Consider the following 23,858-nt stretch of genomic DNA (forward strand, 5'->3'; position numbering starts at 1 on the left):
CATTTTCTCTGTAACCGTAGTACTTTATTCTGCATTCTGTTTTTGTTTTTACTACCTCAATGTACTTTTGCATGGAATGATCTGTCTGGATGGCATGCAGACAAAAGCTTTTCACTGTATTCCGGTACATGTGACAATAATAAACCAATATTTCCTCATGCAAGATCTTTCCAAAGTTCCAGGTCATTTAACCAAGAAAGTACCACATCACCAGAAAGTTATATACTAATTTCTGTAGGTTTATGTATAATTGATAAAGCAAACTACATTTTCCAACATATCCCTAACTAATTTCCTGCTTTCCATTTAATAATAGCTCTTGAGATTTCTTAGTGACAAGAGATTGAGACCCATACCCAATTCCTCAGTGTTTACTGCAAGGAGGTTAATAATTTGAAAAGTTGTACAAGTGGTGGTGGCTTACTGACCTGCTATTGGAGTATGGATTATCAGAGTGTGCACTATTCCCTGCCACTCCCCATCTGGTCTACTCCTCATTTCAATGTGAAGGGACGAGAAGCAGGCACACCATGCATCCAGTGATATAACAGAAACTAATCCTCATGAGGGTCCCTTATGTTTAATAACCTCTGAAGGCTTCTAATGAAACATCATTGACCCAAAACATCCTCTCTTTAGAAATGCTGCTTGGCCTGCTGAGCATTTTCAGATGTCTTTAACTTTTTGACCCTCAATGTAACTTGCCATGTGTCTCTTCATTACTGAAATCACAGCTCGGAGGTCAGCCCAAGTGCTCGGATTCTCCAGGGGCACTGAGAAATTCCACAAGGTCAGGAGTAAGGACTCAGTACACATTTCACAAGCACACGAGATGATAAACTGCATAAGATATTTATTTAATGCAAATGCTGCACCATGTTTCTGCAATTTAGCTGAGACTCATCATGTTGTCAAATCCTGCAGACCAAAGTAAAATTCCTCACTGAGAAATGATGCATAACAGGAATTGCTGATCACAGTTGTCCCAATGGGTATTTATATTCAAGTCTGATTATGATGTGCAATAGTTAAGATGGGTTGTTATTTTAGTCATCACTTCTGAGGTGAAGGTATCAATTCATTCCCAAAAACACCATTTCACAATGCCATGGTTTCCTTAAGATGACACAAGATTCTAAAATCAGAGTGTAAAGAAGATACATCATTTTATATATAAAATTACCTACACAATATGCACATGCTTGTGCTTGCTGACTTCATTGCTTCCCGATTTTGCAACACCCAGTGCTTATCTTTATCTTCATTTTCCTTCGGTACCTACATCCCAGCCTAAAGCTTTAATTTCCCCCCGCCCCACAGTCCTCTGTTACCCCCCCTCTTCCACTTCTGGCTTCTTGCAAATCCTCACGTTCCTTTGCTTGAATGTTGTTGGCCATGTCGTCATCTCCCTGCTCTCTGAATTCTGGGATTCTTGTCCTCAAACACTCCACTTCCCTCTCCCTCTTTTTCCCATTTCTCCCTTCTCCACAAGACCCATCTTGTAAGAGGAAGCTTCTGGTCACCTGTCCTCCTGCAGCTCGATGTTAAATTTTGTTCAGTAAACTTCCTGAGAAACACTGTGTCACACTATGCAGGATGCACAAACCCTGCCACATGTGTGGCAGGTGGTTACTGACAGGATGGTGAATGGGTTGTTTGGGGTTTAATGTGCTTCTTCCACTACTTGTGTTTGCCCTTCACATGCCTCTGGCATAGCGACTCAAGGTAGTAAGTACCTTCTGGAATGATGCTCCTCTACTGTGAATGGTCATGGGACAGGTATTCCCATGAATTGGAGAGGATGTCACCTTTTTCAAGGAGACCTTGAAGAAGTTCTCTGTCCTTGAAACCTTTTCTCTGTTCTTGAAACTTTTTCTCTGTCTTCCTTGAAACCTCTTTCTGTGATCTAGAGTGAGTAGAGTGCTTCTTTTGCGAGTCTGGTGTTGGTGTTGTGGATGACATGGCAGAGGTGGTTAACTGTGATATGAGCATCATGCTAGGAATGCTGACCTGGGAGAGGACACCGACAAACATTTCTTTAACCTGCCAATGGATTTGGAGCATCTTTCAGAGATAATGCTGTTTAGACTTCTCCAGTGGTTTGAGACGCCTGATGTAGGCTGTTACCATTCACTGTTTGACATGAAACTTAAAATAAGAATAAACAGACATCCCAATGTCCTGGGAAGGAAGGTTGAGAATGTAGTTTTTGTTCCTTTGAGTTTTTTTTTGGTTTTGACAATCTATGGCTCTGAGGTACTCTAAACATACATCTTAATCTTCTGCTCTTTGATGGAAAGGTTAAAATCTTCTCAATCCCAGCAATATCAGGCTTCAACCAGGAAGGCAACCAATGATTCATCACTCCTAAATGCAATGTTGTTCACTGGAATTTCATTCAGACAGGGAGCGTATTTACCAATCTTGACAAGGCACTTCCTGGGCTTTGCTTAATACTCCGGAAGGTGTTACAATCCCTATATAACCATGTTAGACTGACTGACATGCATGATTGGTTAATATACTGACTGAAGCAAATTCACTCCAGATGAGAAAAGCAAGAAGGGAAAGGATTAAGAGGGTTATTCAAAAAGTTAAAAGGTCAGCCGTATGCTATTAAATGACCTCTGTTGGGAACAAAGCTCTTTCAAAGCTAATAGACAATTAAGTTGGCAAAACAGTCTTGGAAGCTGCAGAAATGGAGAAACAAGTTACCTATATAATAACAGGGGTTAAAAGGAGAAAATAATCTCATACTCCCATGGCTCAAAAAACCTCATCAAGAAAATAAAATGGAGAGAAGAAGTGAACTGCAGTTACTGTGTGCAGGAGGATCACTTGGTATCTGTTATAGTGTGATTCTTAATCAATGATACTTCACTTGAAGTTGCATTGCTCTTGGTGTGAACTCAGTCCATTGGGAGATACTTGCAGGAGGTGGTTGCATTTTGGTGAACCCACACATCCTCTAAGTTGCATGGCTAAATGCCCTGTTGCATTGCTCCTTGGTGCCTGCAAGGAATGCATGTTGCCAGATCGCTCAGCTGCAATTTCCTGTCTATAACAGATGGAAAATTGGAGGGAGGGAGTGTGAAGATCTTGTAAGTCGTGCATGCCAAGCTAAATGGTTTGCACCCCTTACTGCCATTTCTTGACTGATGCATTTACAAGTTGCTTTGTATCAATCTGAGGTGACAGTTTATTTACACTCCTGCTAGATCTCTGGCAAGTTAATCTGGAAAAAATGGGATCACCTCCAAGGAAATGCACAGTCTTGTTTTCACAAAAAGACCTTTGCTGTTTTTGAGGGACTGAGGTGGCTCCGTGTAACTCAAAAAATGATAGAAAGCATAAAACCCTGGGAATCAAAAAAAATGAAGATTAAAAAATATTGCAGATGCTGAAATCTGAAACAAAAACAGAAAGTGCTGGAAAGGCTCAACAAGTCAGGCAGTATCTGCGGAAAGAGAAACAGAGTTAATGTTTCAGGTCAACGACCCTTCATCAGAACTGGGCACCAATTCTGAAAAAGTATCTTTGACTTGAAAGGTTAATTCTCTCCTTAACTCAGGAGGTATTTCCCTGACCTTTGGTTTCAAGGAGCTCTTGTTGGTTCTGTTATTCTTCTCCCATCAGTTTCAACAGTGGTGATGAATGGAATACAACTTGGGCTGAAAACATTGACCGAAATGAGGAACTGATTCAAGGCCCAACAGTTAAGACCCCCTGGGCTTTGCTGGCCTTGAAGGACATGGACAGTTCTAAACAGGAGCCAAACAGGACCTGGGAATGAGGCCAGTTAATGCATGAGCAGCAAATCAAACCCTCCTCTGCCTGTGAATGAGATAATCTGCATCCAACAATGAACCAAATCATCACATTCTGCCCTGGATACAATTATATGGAAGCATCTCTGAGATAAACGCCCCTCTCCAAAAGAGCCATACGGTGGCTTATGAATCCTGTACACAGTTTATAAATGTTATTCTAGCTATGCGCTACATACTCTCCATGGAAATTATTTTTGGAGGCAGAGTGAGATGTACAGTTACAACTTTAATGTGCATTTAACATTACTGACTGGGAATGAACTTCTGGACATACCTTCAACCTCGGATTCATTAAACTGGGTAAGAGTTAGATAGCCTTTTTACTGCGACATGAAAACCAAAATCACTAACAACACCATCTGAGGTGGCCTTACCAGCTTTGTTTCAGTCCCTATCTGTCTGAAATGTTTATATACACTGTGGACAGCACCAAACCCTCACTCACTGCTACATTCCCAACATCCATTCTCTTTCCTGGTTAAGCCAATTTACTCTTAAGTCTGGAATCTTGCCTCCTAGTAAATGCTTTCCTGGCTAATTGATTGTTTAGTTCAGTGTCAAAACCCTTGTTGAAACCTTTTTCATCAATTTGTAGAATATTATTTATAAAGGTCTGTTCATTCCTTGGAGACTCCAACAAGCTTCTTAGAAGGGGCTCTGCCTCTGTGGCTATTTTGTCCTACAATGCCATACCCATCTAATTGGTCATTATCTTCTCTCCATGGGATGCCTTCTAATATTCTCACAGCTGATGTTAAGCTCATTTGTGCTAACTCCTGGGCCATCCCTATGTTCCTTTTCAAGGTTGGGCACAATATTCCAATCCTCAAGTGAAATTCCTCTTTCTAACAAATCTCTAAAGAATGCAAACTGTCTCACTAGTCATTTTTAGAAACTTCCTTATAAGAAGTTTGCTGTACATTTATTGTGAGCATACCTTTAAGAACTTGTATAGTATAAGGTATGAATTTTGATATACTGTCTCACCAGTCACTGCTATTAGTTGAGTGTTGACTACCTTCAATAAACAATGTTTTGTTGGTAGCAGTCCTTGTTATGTATCTTAGTGAACAGCAACACAGAAGAGCCCGTGGACACTGCAAAGTCCATTAGGATCATTGTCTTGGCTTCCCTAACTTTAATCAATGATCACTGTATCTGGACATTGTACTTCTTTGGTAACTCCTCCATTTCAAGAAATGTAACTTTGACATTGGAGGTCATCAATGGTTTTTCCAACAAACAATAAGAAGACAACTTTTACTCTGTTTACTCTCCCTTGGATGCTTGATATTACATTAGCAAAGATATCAATAACTTTACCCTTCAATTTTGCTTTGCAGTGCATCTATTATTAGATATATTTGACCTATCTTTTTTTTAAATATCCCTTGCTATCTTCACGTATTTTTTTGAACTTATCTCACATGATCAGTTTCTTAAACCCCTTTGCATTATGATTATCATGCTCCACCAGGGAACATAGTTTTAGACTTGGAGGATGTGTTTTTTTTGGCCTGATATCAAATAACCTTCTGTGCAAACATAAGATTTATAACTATGAAATGAACAAAAAAATTATGGAATTCTACATCTTGCAAATGTCAAACCAGCTTCTGCGAGAAGCAAGACAATTTTTCTCAGTGCAAGATAGAATTCATTAATGATTCTCACATCACTTGTTGTCATTAAATTTACTACAGTTCAGTGAAACAGATTTCAGACACTCTTTACCCCATCACCCGTTTATTCTTTTTTCACTCCATTTCATCACATTTTATTAGAATTCCACAAAAATTCATTTGTGTCATTAAAATGCAAATTATACCAGCAAGTTTAACTGTGGAGCCTCAATATGACAAAAATGAATTGAGTCGTAAAAGCCATTCTCACCGCATCATTGCTCCTGAAAGAGACTGAAGGAAATGATGTAGCGGGGAAAAGGTTCAGGACGACACTCTGCTTCCCTCACTCACTCACTGCTCTTCCCTCTCTCCAAACAGTGTGGCCATGTAACAGGATGCTTCAAGGGAACGAGGGTGACTGTGTATGGGGACTTGGAGGGGCTCGGAGAGAAGTGTGCATTGGTGGACAGCTACATGGTAAAGAAAGACTCTTATTCATACTGCACTGTTCATGATCCTTTCAGGACGTTTCACAGTACTTTACTGCCAGTGAAATAGTGTAGAAATATGTAAACTGTCTTCCACATTACCACAATGTGCACTTAAATAGCAATATGATAATGATTAGGTCACTTGGTAATTGGTAATTGGTTTATTATTGTCACATGTACTGATATACAGTGAAAAGGTTATGTCTGCATGCCATCCAGCAAGATCATTCCATACATAAGCACATTGAGGTAGTAAAAAAGAAAAAAAACAATGCAGAAAATTGTGTTGCAGTTACAGAAAAAGTGCAGAGCAGCTAGACAATAAGGTGCAAGAGCCATTACGAGGTAGATTGAAAGATCAAGAGTTCATCTTTAATGTATGAGGTCCATTCAAGAGTCTTATAACAATGGGATAGGAGCTGTCCTTGAGCCTGGTGGTGCACTTTCTTAAGCCTTGTGTCTTCTGCCTGGTGGGAGGGCGGGAGAAGAGAGAATGACCGGGGTGGGAGGGGTCTTGATTATGTTGGCTGCTTTCCCGAGGCAGCAGGAAGTGTAGACAGTGTTTGATTCAGTGATGTTGATTGAGGAATAAATAGTGGCCAGGACACCAGGGATAACTTTCCTGCTCTTTTCAAAATAATCTTGTGGGATCCTGTGCATACACCTGAGAGGTCAGTGGTCCTTGGTTGAAAGTGTTACCTGGACGACAGCAGTGTAGCAGTCCCACAGTATTCTGCTGGAGTGTCAGCCTAGATATTTGGAGTGGGACATGAACTCACAGTCATGTGACTCAGATGGTAAGCATCACAAACAGAGCCATTTTGTGTCAGTATTGCATTCATTTTTGCTTCAGTTGTAAGACTGCAGCTGAAAAACATAAATCCCCAACATCTGGGGCCAAGGACAGATGGAAGAGCTTTAGAAATTTTCTTTTTGTAGCACAAAATGGCCTTATAAAAGAAGGAGGCAAACTTGGCTTACACCATTAGTTGTTTGCCCAATGGTGAAAAAAATTGGACTGAAACATTTTTGACCAAATGGGATTGTGGGATTTTTTGAATGCCTTAATGGATTATAATCTATAATTTCTCATGGGGTCCTTGGTAGATGAATAAACATCCTTCAGTGGTTTTTCAGAATGTTTCTATGATTGTGGAAGTTCATCATGAACTTGTGCCCTCCCTAACCCAAGCTAGATCAAGAAATGATGAACAAAATATTGTCTCAATCCTTAAACTCACATTAGCCTAGCACGAACATAAATCTGGCAAGGAATATAAATGCATTCTTCTTGCAAACACTATGTAACTGAAATATAGTTTTCTCAAGATATGTGTGTGGACATACTCTCAAATTCAATAATTTTAGTTGAACTATTAATAACAAGAGGTACCAAAAGTCCCTGGATGTCAATCACAGTTGGGATCAAGACTATTCAATACTAATTGATCTCAAAGACTTTGTGGGATGATGGGGGAAAGGGTGGTCAAGGGGAACCCAGCATGTGAAACCAGGCAAGGGCACCTCCTGAAAGCTGGAAAGACAATGAAGAGAGGACAACCTTGTCAAATGAACCTACCAGGCATAGTGGGGATGATGCTCTCAGTTGTAGACGATGCCATTTTTGAATTTGGTTGCAGCAGTTTCAAAGCTGATACAGGGACAGAAGTGCGAGCAGAGAGATTCAAATGCCGTTGCAAGAAAGATGGGCACAGAGTGGTCATAATGTGATCAAGGTGTTGGAAAGGGAAACACAGGAGGTTCTGCAGATGCTGGAATCTGGAGCAACACACACAAAATGCTGAAGGAACTCAGCAGGTCAGGTAGCATCTATGGAGAGAAATAAACAGTCATGATTCAGGTCGAGACCCTTCATCAGGGAAAGAAGGCCCAAGTGAGGATATAGCTCTTCAGATCTGAGTGGCTAATGGTAGTTTCCTTCTGAGAAGGGGCATTTTATGGTGGCTTTTTATGGGGAATAATTACATTGTTAGTTAGCATGGGGTCCAGGAAGGAATGATGGAAGGTTGGAGGTTCTTCAGGAATGGTCCATGACATTTGGCACAATGGGCTCTTGGCTCACAGTCTTTCATGAAGAAGAGCTAGGCACACTTTTATTATTTGGTCTTGAGAATATCAAAATATGAGCCTTTAAATCTTGTTGGCCTAGCACTATATCCAGGCACTGCAGTTTAGTGTGAGTTGTGTTGACTCATTGTGAATTGTAAACATCATAAATGGATGTCAAGCAGTTTCATAACAAAACTGTATATTAAAATTTGTTATATCATTTTCCTCATTTTTAATGCTTGTTATAATGGCATAATGTTCATGAGCAATAAAATATGAATAATCAGAAGCCTATTTGTGAAGAATGTTTGTGAAGTCTACACATCATAGATGTTCTGGTATTTTTCTGCAGTAAGATGTTGGATTTTATTGGTGTAGAACAGTCTGTTTTGCTACAAGATGTTCCAAAGGTGCACTTATAGCAGCAATGCTGCAAACAAATGGCCTTCAAAACTGGAACCAAAAGATTGCATTAAATTGCTTTGTTAGCATGCTAGAGTCCCAGAAAGAGCAGTAAAGGTTCAATGGAAGGGTTCCAGGGATGAGGGAGTTTGGCTACAAAGTTATGCTGGCAGAGCTGGGGTTGTTCTCCTTGGTGCAAAGAAGGATGAAAGCAGATGTGATGGAGGTGGTCAAGATCATGACTGGTTTCAACAGGGAAATAGAGGCAAGCTGTTGACATTAATGTACGCTTGAGCACCAGAAGATGTAGATGTATCATGGTGGGTAAAACCTCATGGAGTCATAGAGGAAAACAGCACGGAAACAGATCCTTCGGCCCAACTCGTCCATGCCGACTGAGGTGCCTTCCTGAGCAGGTCCCTCTTGCCTACATTTAGCCCTTATCCCTCTAAATCTTTCCTATCCATGTACGTGTCTAAATGTAATCGTACACACTTCCATCATTTCTTCTGGCAGCTCGTTGCATATACCCACCACCTTCTGTGTGAAAAGATTGCCCCTCACGTCTCCTTTAAATCTTTCCCCTCTCATCTTAAGCCCCTGCCCTCTGGTTTTAGACTCTCCTACCCTGTGAAAAAGACTGATCATCCACCTTTTCTATACCCCTGATGATTTTATTAAAGGTCACCTCTCAGCCTCCTTCACTCCAGGGAAAACAGTCCCAGCCTATCCAGTCTCTCCTCATAACTCAACCACCCAGTCCCAGCAACATCCTTGTGAATCTTTTCTGTGCCTTCTCTAGCTTAATCACATCCTTCCTATAGTGTGGTGACCAGAATACTCCAGGCGCGGTCTCACCAATGTCCTATACAGCTGTAACATGATGTCCCTACTCTTGTACTCAATGCACCATAGTATAGAACAGATATGAAGAAAAATATTTCTATGCAGAGAGTGGTTATGATCTATAATCAATCAGGGCTTTCAGAAGAGCATTGTATAGGCACTTGGAGGGAAAATGATTTGCAGAGTTACAAAGAAAGAGCAATGGAATGGTGGAAGCTAGATCATTGCGGGTATTTAGAGAAGGTAGATATTCCGTTGTAAGATCAGGGAATTGAGGGCTATGGAGAACTGGGGCAAAAGAGAAGCTGAGGCCTGGGGAAGATCATACTGAATAGTAGAGCAGGCATGAGGAGCCTGGTGGCCTACTCCTCTTCCTATTTTCTTGTGTAGTCTTGTGTTGACTGGACTACTCTACAGAGAGAGAGAGCGAGAGAGAGAGAGAGAGAGAGAGAGAGAGAGAGAGAGAGAGAGCGAGAGAGAGAGAATGTGTTTGATGGGCTGAATGACATCCTTCTCTGCTGCAAAGATACTATAATCCTATGAAGCTCTGATTAATCTTTTAAACCTAAACTCTTGGGCGACAGATGTGTGTCATCTGATCCACAGATTCTGTGCAGCAGAGAGAAGCAAAGGAAAGAGAGGAAAATAATCTTTAAAGAGTATGGGGAGGAAAGGAAGGCAATAAATAATAAACTAAATGAAAATCAGAGGTTGAAAGACAGACTTTGCTTTGCACCTAATCTTTAACAAACTGGTTAATGGGATTTTCTATGATCTACTGAAGAAGTTAGTCATCCAAATTTGTTCAAATAACTGAACAGTGAAAAACCGCATACTGGAAATCTGCAATAACAACTAAACTTCCTCATCAGGTCTGGGAGCATCTGTGGAGAGAGAAATGGAGTCAGTGTTTCAGATCAATGATCCTTCACCTGGGCAGATGAAGAGTCAACGACTTGGACAGTTAACCCTGTTTCTCTCTCCACAGAAGCTGCTGAGTATCTCCAAAATTTTCTGATTTTATTTGGTATAATAACATTTCAGAGGAGTTTTACTCTGAACGAGTTAATTGGAACTATCTCCTGTATGATACAGAGTAATGGCATTTGAAATCAGATTCATCACAATGTCAGTTTTCATTGCACAGATTGAAAGAAAAATGTAATAATATTTAGTGTACATGCAGTACATTTTGTGGTAGTGGTGCTCAGGTCTGGGTTCAAGCGCCACTCCTGAGAACTGAGCACAGAAAACTAGGCTTCACTTCAGTGCAGTTGTGAGGGAGTGCTTCACTGTCACAAGTGCTGTCTTTAATGTGAGATATTAAACCAAGGCTCCCTCAGGTGGATTTAAACCATTCAGTGTAAGGAGGAGTGGGGTAATCCCTGGTGTCCTTTTATCTCTCACTCAACAATACTGAAAAAAAAAGCCCAAATGAAACAAAAACAGAAAATGCTGAAAAAAATCAGGCAGCATCTGTGGAAAGCAGAACAATTAATGTTTTGGGTCTGATTTCCAACATCTGTAATTTTTTCTTGATTTTCATTTACTTTGAACAATAAAACAAATGATCTGGAGTTAACATCTGTGTTCCGAGACCCTTCAAAGGGTCTCAGACATGAAATGTTAACTTGATTTCTCTTTCCACAGGTAATGCCTGAACTATTGAGTGTTTCCAGCATTTTCTGTTTTTTATCTCAGATTTCCAACAGCTATGTTTTATTTTCAATGAACTAGTGAGTCTACTTCATTTGTGTGACAGGAAATTCCATCAGCCATGCTAAGAGTTGTACCAGAGCGCCAAACAGCACCAGTACAACCGCTTGGTATTACCTGATGAAACTGGGTTTTAAAGCACTTAGTAAGAGATATACTTGGATTAAGTTTTATTGAAAGTCTATTGGGGGTAATTGTCATTACTTAGTGGACACAAGCAGAGCAGCAGAGATGGGAATCATCTCCTTTGGGATGGGTTGTGCTATTTACTTGAAAAGTACTCCCAATGCATCTGAATGTGCATGCACAATGGGCTAGATCATGTTTCTGTTTGCTTTCATGATGACCCCTCCAATTTTCCATATCTCCTACATATGGATCCTCATGAGAAGCTGAGTCAAAGGAAGATTTCATTTCAAAGCATCAGCCATCCTAAATTCTAGCCTCTTGCACATTCCTGATTTTAATCACTCTGCCATTAAAAGGCATGCTTTCAGTTGTCAAGTGTCTAGGTTCTAAAATTCCCTCCCTAAACCACTCTGCCTCTCAATTCTCCTTTAAACCACTCCTTAAAATCTATCTCCTTGACATAGCTTTTGGTTCTCTTCCCTAATTTCTCCCTACAGAACTTGGCACCAGTCTTTGATTGGTTGTGCTCATGTCAACTGCCTTCAGAACACATCTCTATGTTAAAGGTCTTGCAGAAATGGAAGGGTTTGGAATTTACTACTAGTGCTACGAAAACATACAAAGCAGATAATTTACATCACTTCTGAAGAAGCCAGAATGTGGATTAAATTCTGGTTCTGTTACAAATAAATTCTATTTTTAACAAGAAATCATTATGTGTCTAAAACATGCTGCAATTATTTTGCAGGAGTTGCCAACCTCAGAGAACCATCCATACAAGGAATGGAGTTGCTTTATATCAAAATGTCTGCCAACGGTCTCTTTGGTAGGATGCTCGAGCTTTTATCTTTCGTTAGGGTATCTTTCTACATAGATGAATTGTTATTTCTAGAGCAACTACTTTGAGTGGCCAAACTTGGACAAAAGATTGCTCACAAGACTGACCAAGCACCCAGATCAAATTAATTGCCACGGTACATTAACCCACAGTGCACCTTTACAGACCTTCATGGAGAGCTTAAAATTATATGTTTTTAAATATATCTTCTGCACGCTACACTACAAGCTTTTAAATATTAAAACATAATTAATTTACTTTGAATTTGGTTATAACGTACCAGTGAAGCCCGTGGTTACTCCTGTATCATTGTTCATAGTAATTTTCAATGCTTTAACATCAAGTTACTCACAACTACCTTTATCAATATTCCAATTTAAAGTGATAAGCACATTTTCAGCTGTGTTAATAAAACAACACCAGGTTACCACTCTTAAATAAACCAAAGAAAATATTTTGATCAGGACAAAAAGTTAGGTTTAAAGAGCTGCCCAACTGAGCTGGTTAATGGACAATTTTCTATTTATGATAAGCTGATAAGACAAATCAGTCTGTGGAAACTAGACCCATAAAATCAATGTGAAGAACTGGCAGAATTTTGGATAGATTCATATCATCCCCACCCCCCCACCCATGACATTCTATTTCAATGTCAGGAAACACTCCTAGAACTAAACCCATGTCCCGAGGTTGTTAAAGTTTGATCAGCAAATGTGTTTCCTTGTGCCCACAGAGTATAATGTTATCATGGGCAATGGTTCAGGCATAGCTCTTGTAGAGAGAAGCACCTTACCTCCGAGTTGAACCTCAGGTGGCAGACGTTGCAAGAGATTACGTGCTTCTTTTTTGGTGGCAGCGTTACACCAAACGTGTGGTTTATTACAGCCTTCTGCACTGGATCCATCTGCAATTAAAATAATCACATTTAGAAGCACAATTTAGCCTCATTAACTGTTACAAAATAAACCGTGCTTTATCATCTTAATAGGAAAACAGGAAAGCAAAATACATCAAAAAATGCTCCGCTCACGGTGAATAAGTAACCTGGGGACCTAGTCTCAGGATCGGGGGCCAAACATTTTAGAACTGAGAAGAAATGTCTTTTTTTTACTTTAGAATAAAAACAGAAGATACTCAGCAGACCAGGCAGCATCTGTGGAGAGAGGTATGGAGTTAACGTTTTATATCCAAAGACCTCTCGTCACAAGGATCTCGGACCTGAAATGTTAACTCTGTTCCCTTCTCAGCAGAAGCTGCCTGATATTCTGAGCTCTTCCAGCATTTTTTGTTTTCACTTGTTAAATAGCAGCTGTAACTTTCTGCTGTGGGTTTAAGTAGCAATGAACACAGAGTGAAACATTGCATTAAACTGAAGGGAAGGGTGAGGGCAAGCTACCCTTTTCACATGGCAAGTTATCGGATAAGGACGGAGGCCTCGAAGGAAGTCAGGGCCTGAGCTGGCAAGTAGGTCAGCCAGCGAACTGTCCATTCCACTCATCAATATACCCTGCCGTGCTAGGTACTAATGACAGGCTACAGGGCGTTAACCGCATTAAACTTTAACTCTACTGTAAGTTAGACTATTGTATTTGTTAAAAGGCTCCATTTCAACTGTATCCAGTGTACTCCTGGCCCTATCACATGTTAATCACAGGGGAAATCTTATTAAGTCACAAGGTAAAACTGTATTGTTACTTTGATGTTTAAGTTAATTAAGATTCATATGCATTCCCACCTTCAAAAGGAAGGTTATCCTTAGAAACAGCATCAGGGCCACAGGGCTAAAGTTCCTATTTCTCTGTCTAACCTTATCAGAAAGGAGAAGTGAGAAGCTGTAACTCAAACCCATGTTAAGTACATTAACTTGATGGGAAACATTTCACAGCCCAAATACATCTCCGAAAACCTTTGTGGACTTTTTATATCAACTTTGACTTAGTCTGATGCTTATATAATGGATAATTGTTACCTGATGGACAGTTCCCAAACCTTTTGTACAATTATTTTGGCATTTAATATCTTGCCTACATCTTTGCTTTGCTGTATGGCAGGTAAATAAATTGGATCAATAGACTTAGTCTGTATAAAGTGGTTCTGGTTTTAGATGTTTTTCATTTTTATTCATTCAAAGATGCAGGTCTCAATGGCCTGACTCATTCTGAATGGCTTGTTGGCTATTTCTGAGAGTAGTTATGAATCAACCATGTTGCTCTGAGCTTGGAGTCATATAAAAGACAGAATGGGTATAAGATGAGTATAAGAGTTGGGACATCATATTGCAGCTGTATAAAACATTGGTTAGACTGCATTTGAAGTATTGTGCACAGTTCTAGTCACCACACTGCAGGAAGGATGTGGTAGCAACAGAGAGAGTGCAGAAGAGATTCACCAGGGTGTTACCTGGATTGGAGGGCTGGGATTGTTCTCACTGGGATGTTGGGAAGCTGAGGGGTGACTTTATAGAGGTTTATAAAATTATGAGGGGCATAGATAGGATGGACAGTCAGAATCTTTTTCCCAAGGTAGGAGAGCCTAGAACTAGGGGGTATGGGTTTAAAGGTAAGAGGGGAGAAATTTAAAGGAGATCTGAGGGGTAAGTTTTTCACACAGAGGGTGGTGGTTATCTGGAACGAGCTGCCAGAGGCAAACACAATTACAACAGTTAGAAGGCATTTGGGCAGATACTTAGATAGGAAAAGCATAGATGGATATGGGCCTAAACCTGGCAAATGGGATTAGCCTAGATAGGGATCACAGTAGGCATGGACAAGGTGCGCCAAAAGGGCCTGTTCCTATGCTGTACGAATTAATGACTCTATGATTCTATCTTAGCAGAAAAGGCACAAGTGAACCAGTTGAGTCTTTACAGTTATCACACAGGTTCATGGTTCCCCTTGCTGACACTAGGCTTTTATTCCAGATTTACTTCATCAGCTATATTTATTTATTTTTTCACTCATTCACAGGATGTGGACATCACTTGCAGTGCTCCCATGGCTGATTGGCCCTCAAATGAGGAGGCAGGTAAGAGTCAGCCCTGTTGTTGGTCCTGGAGTCACTTATAGACCAGAATGGTGAAGGATGGCAGGTCGCCTTCTCTGGAGTACCAGATGGGGTTTTACAACATTCTTCTACTTTTACGGCCACCATTATTGAGAATGGTTTTTTTGTTTTCTTCCTGGTGTCTTCTTTCAGGTGTCCTGTTCAGATTTAATTTCATGCCCTTGGATCAATGGTCCAGCACTCTGGCTGCTGGTTAAATAATTTACCACTACAGTCTCACACCTATTGCCATGGTGTCTGGTTTAGTTCAAGTCACTGGTTTATTGATCTAGTAACATAACCACTATGGTACCATATCCTGCTGTTTGGAGCGACGGTAGAGTGTGGCCTGGAACTATCTGGGTGCAGCCCCGCTGCTGGGATTCCTTGTGCTTCCTAGCTTTGGATGGTAAGGCCGAGCATGTGGGCCGAGAGCTTCCTCCCCATGGTCCACGAGGCCTTGCACCATGCCAGGTCCTTCCACAGTGTAATCAGGTCACATGGGATTAGGATAGATAAGTCCAATAGTCAGCATGGACGTGGTTGGTTGAAGGGCCTGGTTCTGTGTTGTACAACTCTATAACTCTCTGAGTGTGCATGAAACTGCTGAGGGTTAAGCCAAGCCTGTCAAACCTTTCTGAATGTCCCTGTATGTCCCTGACATTCAGAAGTGTTCCAAGATCATTAATAATGAAATAAACAATAAACATAAATATTGTGATGATTTACATAGAATAACAGAATCACACAAGACACACACGAATATAAAAAAAACACTGCAAGCACTGAAAAAATGACTTGCTTTTTCTGACCTTCCTTCTTCACGGATCTAAAATTTCCATTGGAATCAATGGGTTCACAGATGCAGCACCAATTCTGATGAATGGGCCCACAGAACCCACATTTGTCAGGGTGGGGACTGTCTGGCTAGAGGTTGTGGCTGTGGGATTGTGCAAAACTAATGACTCCAAGTGAAGAAGTTGATTAATCTTTTTGAAAATTCATCTTTTGTATTTTGGAATTCCTCTGGCCAATAAGATCTGTCTTCATGAGCTGTCGAGAAAATCATGAGAGGCCACCGTTTTGGAGCATGTAGATCACAGGACTGCAGGCACTGGGGCATAAGGTGTGTCCTTGAGAATCAACAACTTGTTTCATTCCCCACTCAATATTCTTCCAGCAGAGATCTTGCAAGAAAGATCTTGCATTCCTACCCTGTCTCTCATGATGTAGGGATATTCCAAAGAGGTTTACAGTCAGGGGAGTTATTTAGGGAATACAGTCATTATTCAGAATTGTGGCTTCTGATCATTGCATAGCAAGATTCCATAAACAACAATGGATTAATTGGGAGTCTGGTCTGGTACAAAATTAAAACTTGACTTGAACCTGAGTTGATGATGATCAATCTGAACTCAATCTGGTCCCAATTAGCTATAATTTCTCCCTACCTGACCTGGCACAGGGGCATTTGCAGAAAAGTAGAAAAAGGACCGACTATGTTGCATGTACATTGCTATTGATCAAGAACAGAGGACAGATAGAGTAATACTACACAAATCACCCCGAGCTGGATAAAGTCTTGAGCTGGGCTGGCCGGACCTGCCCTAACCTGAACCCAAATGTTTTATCAGATTGTACACATAACCCAACCCAGACGCAACATATAACTGGGTCCCGTTGGGCTTGGGTTGGCAGCCAGGCTCTCTGACCAAGTAATCTGGTTCACTGGTGTTGGCTGGGAGACAAATGTTGGCAAGGATGCCAGGAGAATTCCCCTGCTCTCATCCAAATATTATTTGGGATCTTTTAGGATCAACAAACAGAACAGATGAGGCTTCAGTTTAGAAACTCATCTGGGATTTATTCCACAGTGGAATGATAATTATTCAGGATTATCTACAGGAAAGGCCACTGAGGCGAGGGATTGACATCCATGAGTCAGTCCTTGTAGTGAAAGCTAAAAACCACCTTTTCCCTCTTTTCCTCTCTGGGCGAACTGACCTGCTGGGCATGTCTTCCTGCCCCGTATTTCGCAACTCCTACCTTCTTTTGTCTAATCTTCTCACTCTCTAACTGCTCCCACTCACTCATTGACCAGATAACCTTATTTGCAGCTTATCCCCATGGTCACTCAAGAGACTGCAGATGCTGGAATCTGGAGCAACAACCAATCTGCTGGAGGAACTCAGTGGGTCGGGCAGCACCTGTGGGGGGAAAGGAATTGTCGATGTTTTGTGTTGAGCATCGTTTCGCCCCAAAGCATCGGCAATTCCTTTCCCCCACAGATGCTGCTCGACCCACTGAGTTCCTCCAGCAGATTGGCTGTTGATCCCCGTGGTCACCCCCAGTTTTACCCTATCAGAGACATCCCCTTTTCTCCCACAGTCCCTGCAGCTTCTCTTCTCTCCTTCCCAGTTCTGGCAGAGGGTCTTCAACCACAAACACTAACTCTGTTTCTCTTCCCACAGATGCGGCCTGACCTGCCGAGTATTTCCAGCATGTTCAGTTTTTATTTCAGGAAAGGAGATTACCTGGAGAGAGCAAAAATCTCTATGTCCTAGCAGATGAGATTGAGGAAGGGTTAAAACCAATGCTACTGTTGCTTGATGCACATGGCTACACTCAATATAAGCCAACAATAGCAGGAATTTACTCACTGCAGTTAAAAATGCCTTCAGCCTCTGGCAAACTGTGGACCACAATACAGTTACTGCTTTATACTCTCAGGAAACACAGAGCTACCTGTTTGATTTCCCTGTCAGCCCCTTTCCTCCCTCCCAACAGAAATGCACAATCCCGGATTGCCTTTCAGCGTATTTAATTACAAAGGCAGGTGCATCAGTCTTGGAGGCACACGCCTGCACAGAAAAGCCATTATCAGTTCCCTGAATTCCATTCCAGGACCGAGCAGACAGGTGATTACAGAATTATCAACCCACAGACTGTCTACAGCTCACCACCACTTGCTCGGAGCTTGGCTTCAGTCCAAAAGTTGGTTTATGTCCTCAGAACAAATATTGTAAAAATAAAGATTTGTTGAAACAGAACCCAACAGTAAATTAACCAAAGAACCATCTTAGCTCAAAAGCTGCTCTAATCAGATGGAAATGCCACAATGAACTAAATTCCTGTCTGACAAAAGAAAACAATTACAGTTAGGAGTGTGTAATCCCTTTCTGAAATGTAACATATCACATAAATATTCATTACACCTTCCTCTCTGTACAAATTATGCAAGTTTAACTAACAGTTTTTCAGTCAATATGATGCAATCTGTTCTGCAGAACATACTGCTTGCTTTTTCATTGTCAGTTGGCTCCAGTATATGTGGCTGAATCAAGGGGCACAGTTAGACCCATCCTCTTCTTTTGTAACTACCTAGAAGAAGTGAATGGCCTCCTCCTGTTCCTATGTAAACAGGATTGAAGGGCTGAATGGCCACCTTTTGTTCCTGCATAAGGGGCTACGTTACCACCTTTTGTTCTTGCAGAGTCATCTCAGTGAATGAATGACTTGTCCCTGTGTTAAGGTTTAAGGCTGAGCAGCTTCCTGTTCCTGGGTAGCAGGCTCAATGTCCTCCTTCTGTCCCCAGCTCATTGATTGCCAGTTGCTGTTAGCCAATTGTTACACTGGCAGCCCAACAAATCAATGGAGAGAGCAGAACAGGAGTTAGGCAGAAAGTGGGATCACAGCTCAGCTGTTGGTGTCCACGTTATTTTGTTGGAATCTTAACAATTGATGTTTCCACATTCTATGGCAGTGGAATGAAAGAAAGGAAAGAAAGGAAAAGACAGAACTTACAGCACAGGTGGAGGGCAGGTAGCTTTGCTGACCCTGAGCTCCCCTTGAGAGCTGACTTTACATGGCGCCATTTTTCTGTGTAGCATTAAACATTGCCCAGATCTGAAGGTTTGAACATACTCCTGGCCAAGGAACTGGTCTGATTTCAGGTCCGGTTGCCTGTTGGATGAATATGGCTCCAAAACAGACCATGGTTGAGGTTCAGGTAAGTTTTGTGGTTGTTGGGGCAGGATGGCAGGGAGCTTTGTTGATGGGGCAGGGTGGAGGTTGGTGGTTAGGGTGCAGATGGGAGAAAGTAGGAGCTGATTACAAGTGACAGGGAATTAAAGATAGCAAGGGATCAGAGGGGTTGTTAGGAATAGATCAGAGACACATCTCAGATAGATTGGAGGGGGATGAGGCAAATCATTTTGTTGTCCAATAAGTTTATTCACAGAAGTTTCTCAAGATCTCTTACTTTATGCATTTCCTGTTCATCTCAAGGCTACTGCCTGGTTTCTTCTGTTTGCCTCCTCAGGGAAGTTGCTTGCCTGAGGAGGCAAACCAGGGAACTCAGGGAAGTTGGTCATCCCATTACTGGGCTTTCTTAGTTGCAAATGGCTCTCAAAATGGGAGTACATAATGAAATCTCAGGCACATTGCCATGTTAATCCATCTATTAAAATCGACCAGCAGGGTAATCACATAACAAGTTTCCCACATTACACTCAGAAAAAGTACAGGCAAGTTGGAAGCAAGTTACTTGCTTTTGAACACATCTATCATATTCTCCCTCAGCCATCTTAGCTCAGGTGAATATGTGTCACCTCTTATAGATAAGATATCTTTATTAGTCACATGTACATCAAAACACACAGTGAAATGCATCTTTTGCGTAGAGTGTTCTGGGGGCAGCTTGCATCTGTCGCCATGGTTCCGGCGCCAACATAGCTTGCCCACAACTTCCTAACCCATACGTCTTTGGAACGTGGGAGGAGACCGGAGCACCCGGAGGAAACCCACACAGAAACATGGGGAGAACGTACAAACTCCTTACAGACAGTGGCCGGAATTGAACCCAGGTTGCTGGTGCCGTAATAGCGTTACACTAACTGCTAACGCAGACCATGTTGCCCTGATATTTACTAGTTTTTAATTGGGTGGAGGATATACAACTGGAAACACCAGAGATTTTCGGCTAATTTTCTCTTGAAAGACTTAGTTTAGTGTTCAATGGGGTTTGGGAATATGCCAGTATTAAGGATTTGATAGGCTTTGTGATTGATGGGGGATGGAGGGTGCTGGGATCAGTAAGAGTAGGGGGTACAGTATGCTTGGCAGAGGGTTGGGCGCAGTGTGGGGGTAAGGGGATTTGTAGGAATTCCACACTTGGCATCACATTCAACTAGAATTATAAATGAGCACATTATTTACAATGTGCAAAACATCATGGATTTTAATCAGTTTTGTGCCTGCTTATAAGCCATGCCAAGTCAACATTTACAGCTCTCACTGATCAACTCAAAGCCATTCCTTTACAGTGAGCATAACTGTAGTGAGGCCAGTCACTCTCACTGAGCATTATCTCTGAGCAATGGTCAAATTTTTTTCCCTGAAAGTTATTTTGGGTTGCACATAGCTTGGTGAAAAGAAAGCAGTTTGTTGGTGTCAGTTTAGTATTAACAGAGCAAAACCTTGATAAGAACACCTAGCAGACTTATTTATGAGAGGAAACAATAAGCAAAAGTAATATTAGATTAAAAAAACTGCCCCTGACAAATTAAGTATAATATCAAAATCAAAATGACATTGTTAAACATCTGAGTTGAAGGGACTGATTGTGTCTCACTTCATCCATGTGGATGTTGCAAATGACTTCTGGCTAAATCAGCTCTGCAATATAAAAGTTAAGTTAAAGAAAATCCAAAAAAAACTGCAGATGCTGGAAATCTGAAATAGAAACAGAAAATACTGGAAATACTCAGCAGGTCAGGCAGCATCTGTGCTAAGAGAAACAGAATTACCATTTCAGATTCCTTCTGATGAAGAATATTGAACCTGAAATGTTTCTCTTTCCACAGATGCTGCCTGACCTGCTGAGTACTTCCAGCATTTTCTGTTTTTATTATGGACATTAATTTCTTGGGTATAAACTGAGCTTTGATGATGTAATGTAATCCTTCCTGCCTGAATTTTCTGCTTGCACTACAACTGTGTGATCCAACTACAATATCAAGAACCAACTATCTCATCATTACAAGAAATAGGAATGGAGAAAACACACTGAACAGGTGAATATCCTATTTTCAGTGAAACTGTGGTTAAATGCATTACTACCTTGAAATGCCTTAATCTCAGCCAAGACCATTTCACACCCACTCTTTCCAACAGCGTCCTTTAAGAAATGCAAGGTATCCACTTGTGGGTTGTGTTGCTGTCAATAGAGGATTTTTGAAATGTGTGAAGTGTATCATCATGGAAAGCGATTTACTAACGTCTACAAGTGACAAGTCAGTCAGTGGCTTTAATGGGCAATTGACTTGTAACGCTCAAGTAAAGTGTTAGCATTGCACTAAAGACAATTCTGAGTTAATGGCACTTTTCAGTGCCTTGTAAATGGCTCAAAGTTGAAAAGTTACACTTGTGAACATTATAGAAAGCTTAAAGGATAATCATCGTGGTTGGGAAACCTTTAAACTTTTAAAAACTATAAGCATCTACTGAACAGGTGAACACCCAATTTTAGTGAAACTATGGTTAAATGCTTAATTCCAAGATAGGAAGGGAGTTCTTCTGATTGTAATAATCTTTATAAAATAAGTTTGCTCTCCTGTTTCTCAGCTACACATGTTTCCTTGTGGCATTGATAACACAATGTCAGTTTTCATTCAGGCCAACAATAACATCTTGACCTCACTCCATTTTCCTGGTACCCAATACTGGATGAGCTGAAACCTCTGACTAAATATTGCAAAGAATAAAACTATAGTCTTCAGTACTTGGAACAAACATGCTTCTCTAGCCACCAACTTCATCAGACTTCCTGGCAACCATGCAGTGGTGAGTTTGCAATCCTGATCTGTTATTTAACCCAAATTTCAATGGCTGGAATTTCCTTCCATCTCTGTAACTTGGTGAAAACCCCATCCGGCTTCATCCATTCCATGTCTACCTGGACAACATCCCATCTTTCATAAACAAGCTCATCCAAATGCTGGTGTTTGTGACAGGCATGGTAGTGCAGCGGTTAGCGTAACGCTTTACAGTGCCAGCGACCCAGGTTCAATTCTGGCCTCTGTCTGTAAGGAGTTTGTACGTCTCCCCGTGTCTGTGTTGTCTCCAGGTGCTTTGGTTTCCTCCCACATTCCAAAAACGCACGGGTTAGGAAGTTGTGGACATGCTATGTAAGTGCCAGAAGCATGGCGACACTTGCGTGCTGCCCCCAGAACACTCTACACAAAAGATGCATTTCACTGTGTGTTTCGATGTACATGTGACTAATAAAGGTCTTATCTAAATTCTGTTCACCCATCAACCTCATGGTTGCAAATCTACAAAGGTTTGAATTGTTATCCTTATTTACATCTCACTCTTTGCCTCACCCCCCCCCCCCCCTACCTCTATAACCTCCTCCAGCTCTCCAGTCCTCTAAAATTTTGCTCCTCCAATACAGGCCACTTGACTAACTCTGAGTTTAAGTGGTGATCATGCTTGCAGCTGCCGAGCTCCATAGCTCTGGAATTTCAGGATTAAATACTTTGCTCACATTCTTCCCTTTTTTTAAGAACATGGGACACTGAGATAGATATAGGAAGGTCATGATCGTTCTGGAGAGGGTGGAGAGGAGATGCAGCAAGGTGTAGCTTGAGGCGGAGCTATGGGAAGAGGCTGGATTAGTTTTCCTTTAAGCAGAGGAGGCTGAGGGGGGACCTGATAGAGTTATACAAAAGGGTAAGGACAGCATAGATATAGGAAAGTTATCCCCAGTGCAGAGGTATATAAAAGTACAGAGCACAGCTTTAAGGTAAGGAGTCAGAGGTTTAGACAGGATCTCTGAGGACAAATTTTTTCATCCAGAGGGTGGTTGGAATCTGGACATAGTGCCTGAGCCGTGATGGAGACACGTACTCCAGTCAAGAACTTCATAGATGAGCACCTGAATTGCCAGTTAGCAGAATTAGACTATTTGGCCCATCGAGTCTGCTCTGCTATTCAATCATGGCTGATTTTCCTTTAACCCCACTCTCCTGCCTTCTCCCCGTAACCCTTAACTCCCCTTACCAATCAAGAACCTATCAATCTCTGTCTTAAATACACCCAATGACTTGGCCTCCGCAGCTGTCTGTGGCAACAAATTCACCCTCTGGCTGAAGAAATTCCTGCTCATCTCAGTTCTAAAGGGATGTCCCTTTATTCTGAGTCCTGTTAGTATGCTGCATAACTCTATATGCCACAGTGATCCATTGGATGAACTAACACAATATTCAGAATCTTTTGATTTTAGTTGAAATTCTTATACAAAGTTTATTGTTATGGTCTCCAGGGTAATAGGTTTGAGGATCAATAAACTTCTGGATTGGTCAGTTTGATCTCTACAAACTGTTCCTCCAAACTCAAGAGATTAGTGGTCTGAAACACACCACTGAATTTCTGCTCAAGCATCAGGCAAGTTTCATTAAACTAGCCTGGGCCACTGCCACTCCTGCTCCTCTCCCGCATCTCTTCCAGCTCATGACTGAGTGCGCTCTCCCAACTCCAGGGAAACCTCATGAGTGGAGGGCGGCCAAGGGTTGCTTGGTATTGTCATTGGCTGGAGGTAACTACCTCACCTGGAGATAATGGTCACTGCTGGTGACTGGCTGGACTGACGGCAATGAAGCCTAGTCTCTTGCTAGGATGAGCAGTCACCTTCTGTCCCATTGACCTCCTGATACCCTGATTACTTTTCCCCAAGGTTTGAGAGAGGCAGCACTATTTGAATCACTTGTAGTTGAATGTCTCCCTTGAGGAAGGTATATGGCAGTTTGCTTAACTCAAGAGATAAAAGGGAGGAGTTGTTGAGAGTTAAATTCATAGCTAACATGAA

At 41.4% G+C, this 23,858-nt stretch overlaps 1 protein-coding gene across 1 annotated transcript in view; it reads right to left on the reverse strand.

Moving 5' to 3' along the window:
* The window catches only part of znf385c (zinc finger protein 385C), a 157,835-nt gene that overhangs the window by 39,246 nt on the left and 94,731 nt on the right, over positions 1-23,858 (reverse strand). Inside the window, exon 3 of the mRNA XM_052038724.1 lies at positions 12,741-12,851. Coding sequence (XP_051894684.1) covers positions 12,741-12,851 — 111 coding nt within the window. The remainder of the gene's footprint in view (positions 1-12,740; positions 12,852-23,858) is intronic.

This window comes from Pristis pectinata, chromosome 25, assembly GCF_009764475.1.
Source record: "Pristis pectinata isolate sPriPec2 chromosome 25, sPriPec2.1.pri, whole genome shotgun sequence".
Taxonomy (NCBI): Eukaryota; Metazoa; Chordata; class Chondrichthyes; order Rhinopristiformes; family Pristidae; genus Pristis; species Pristis pectinata.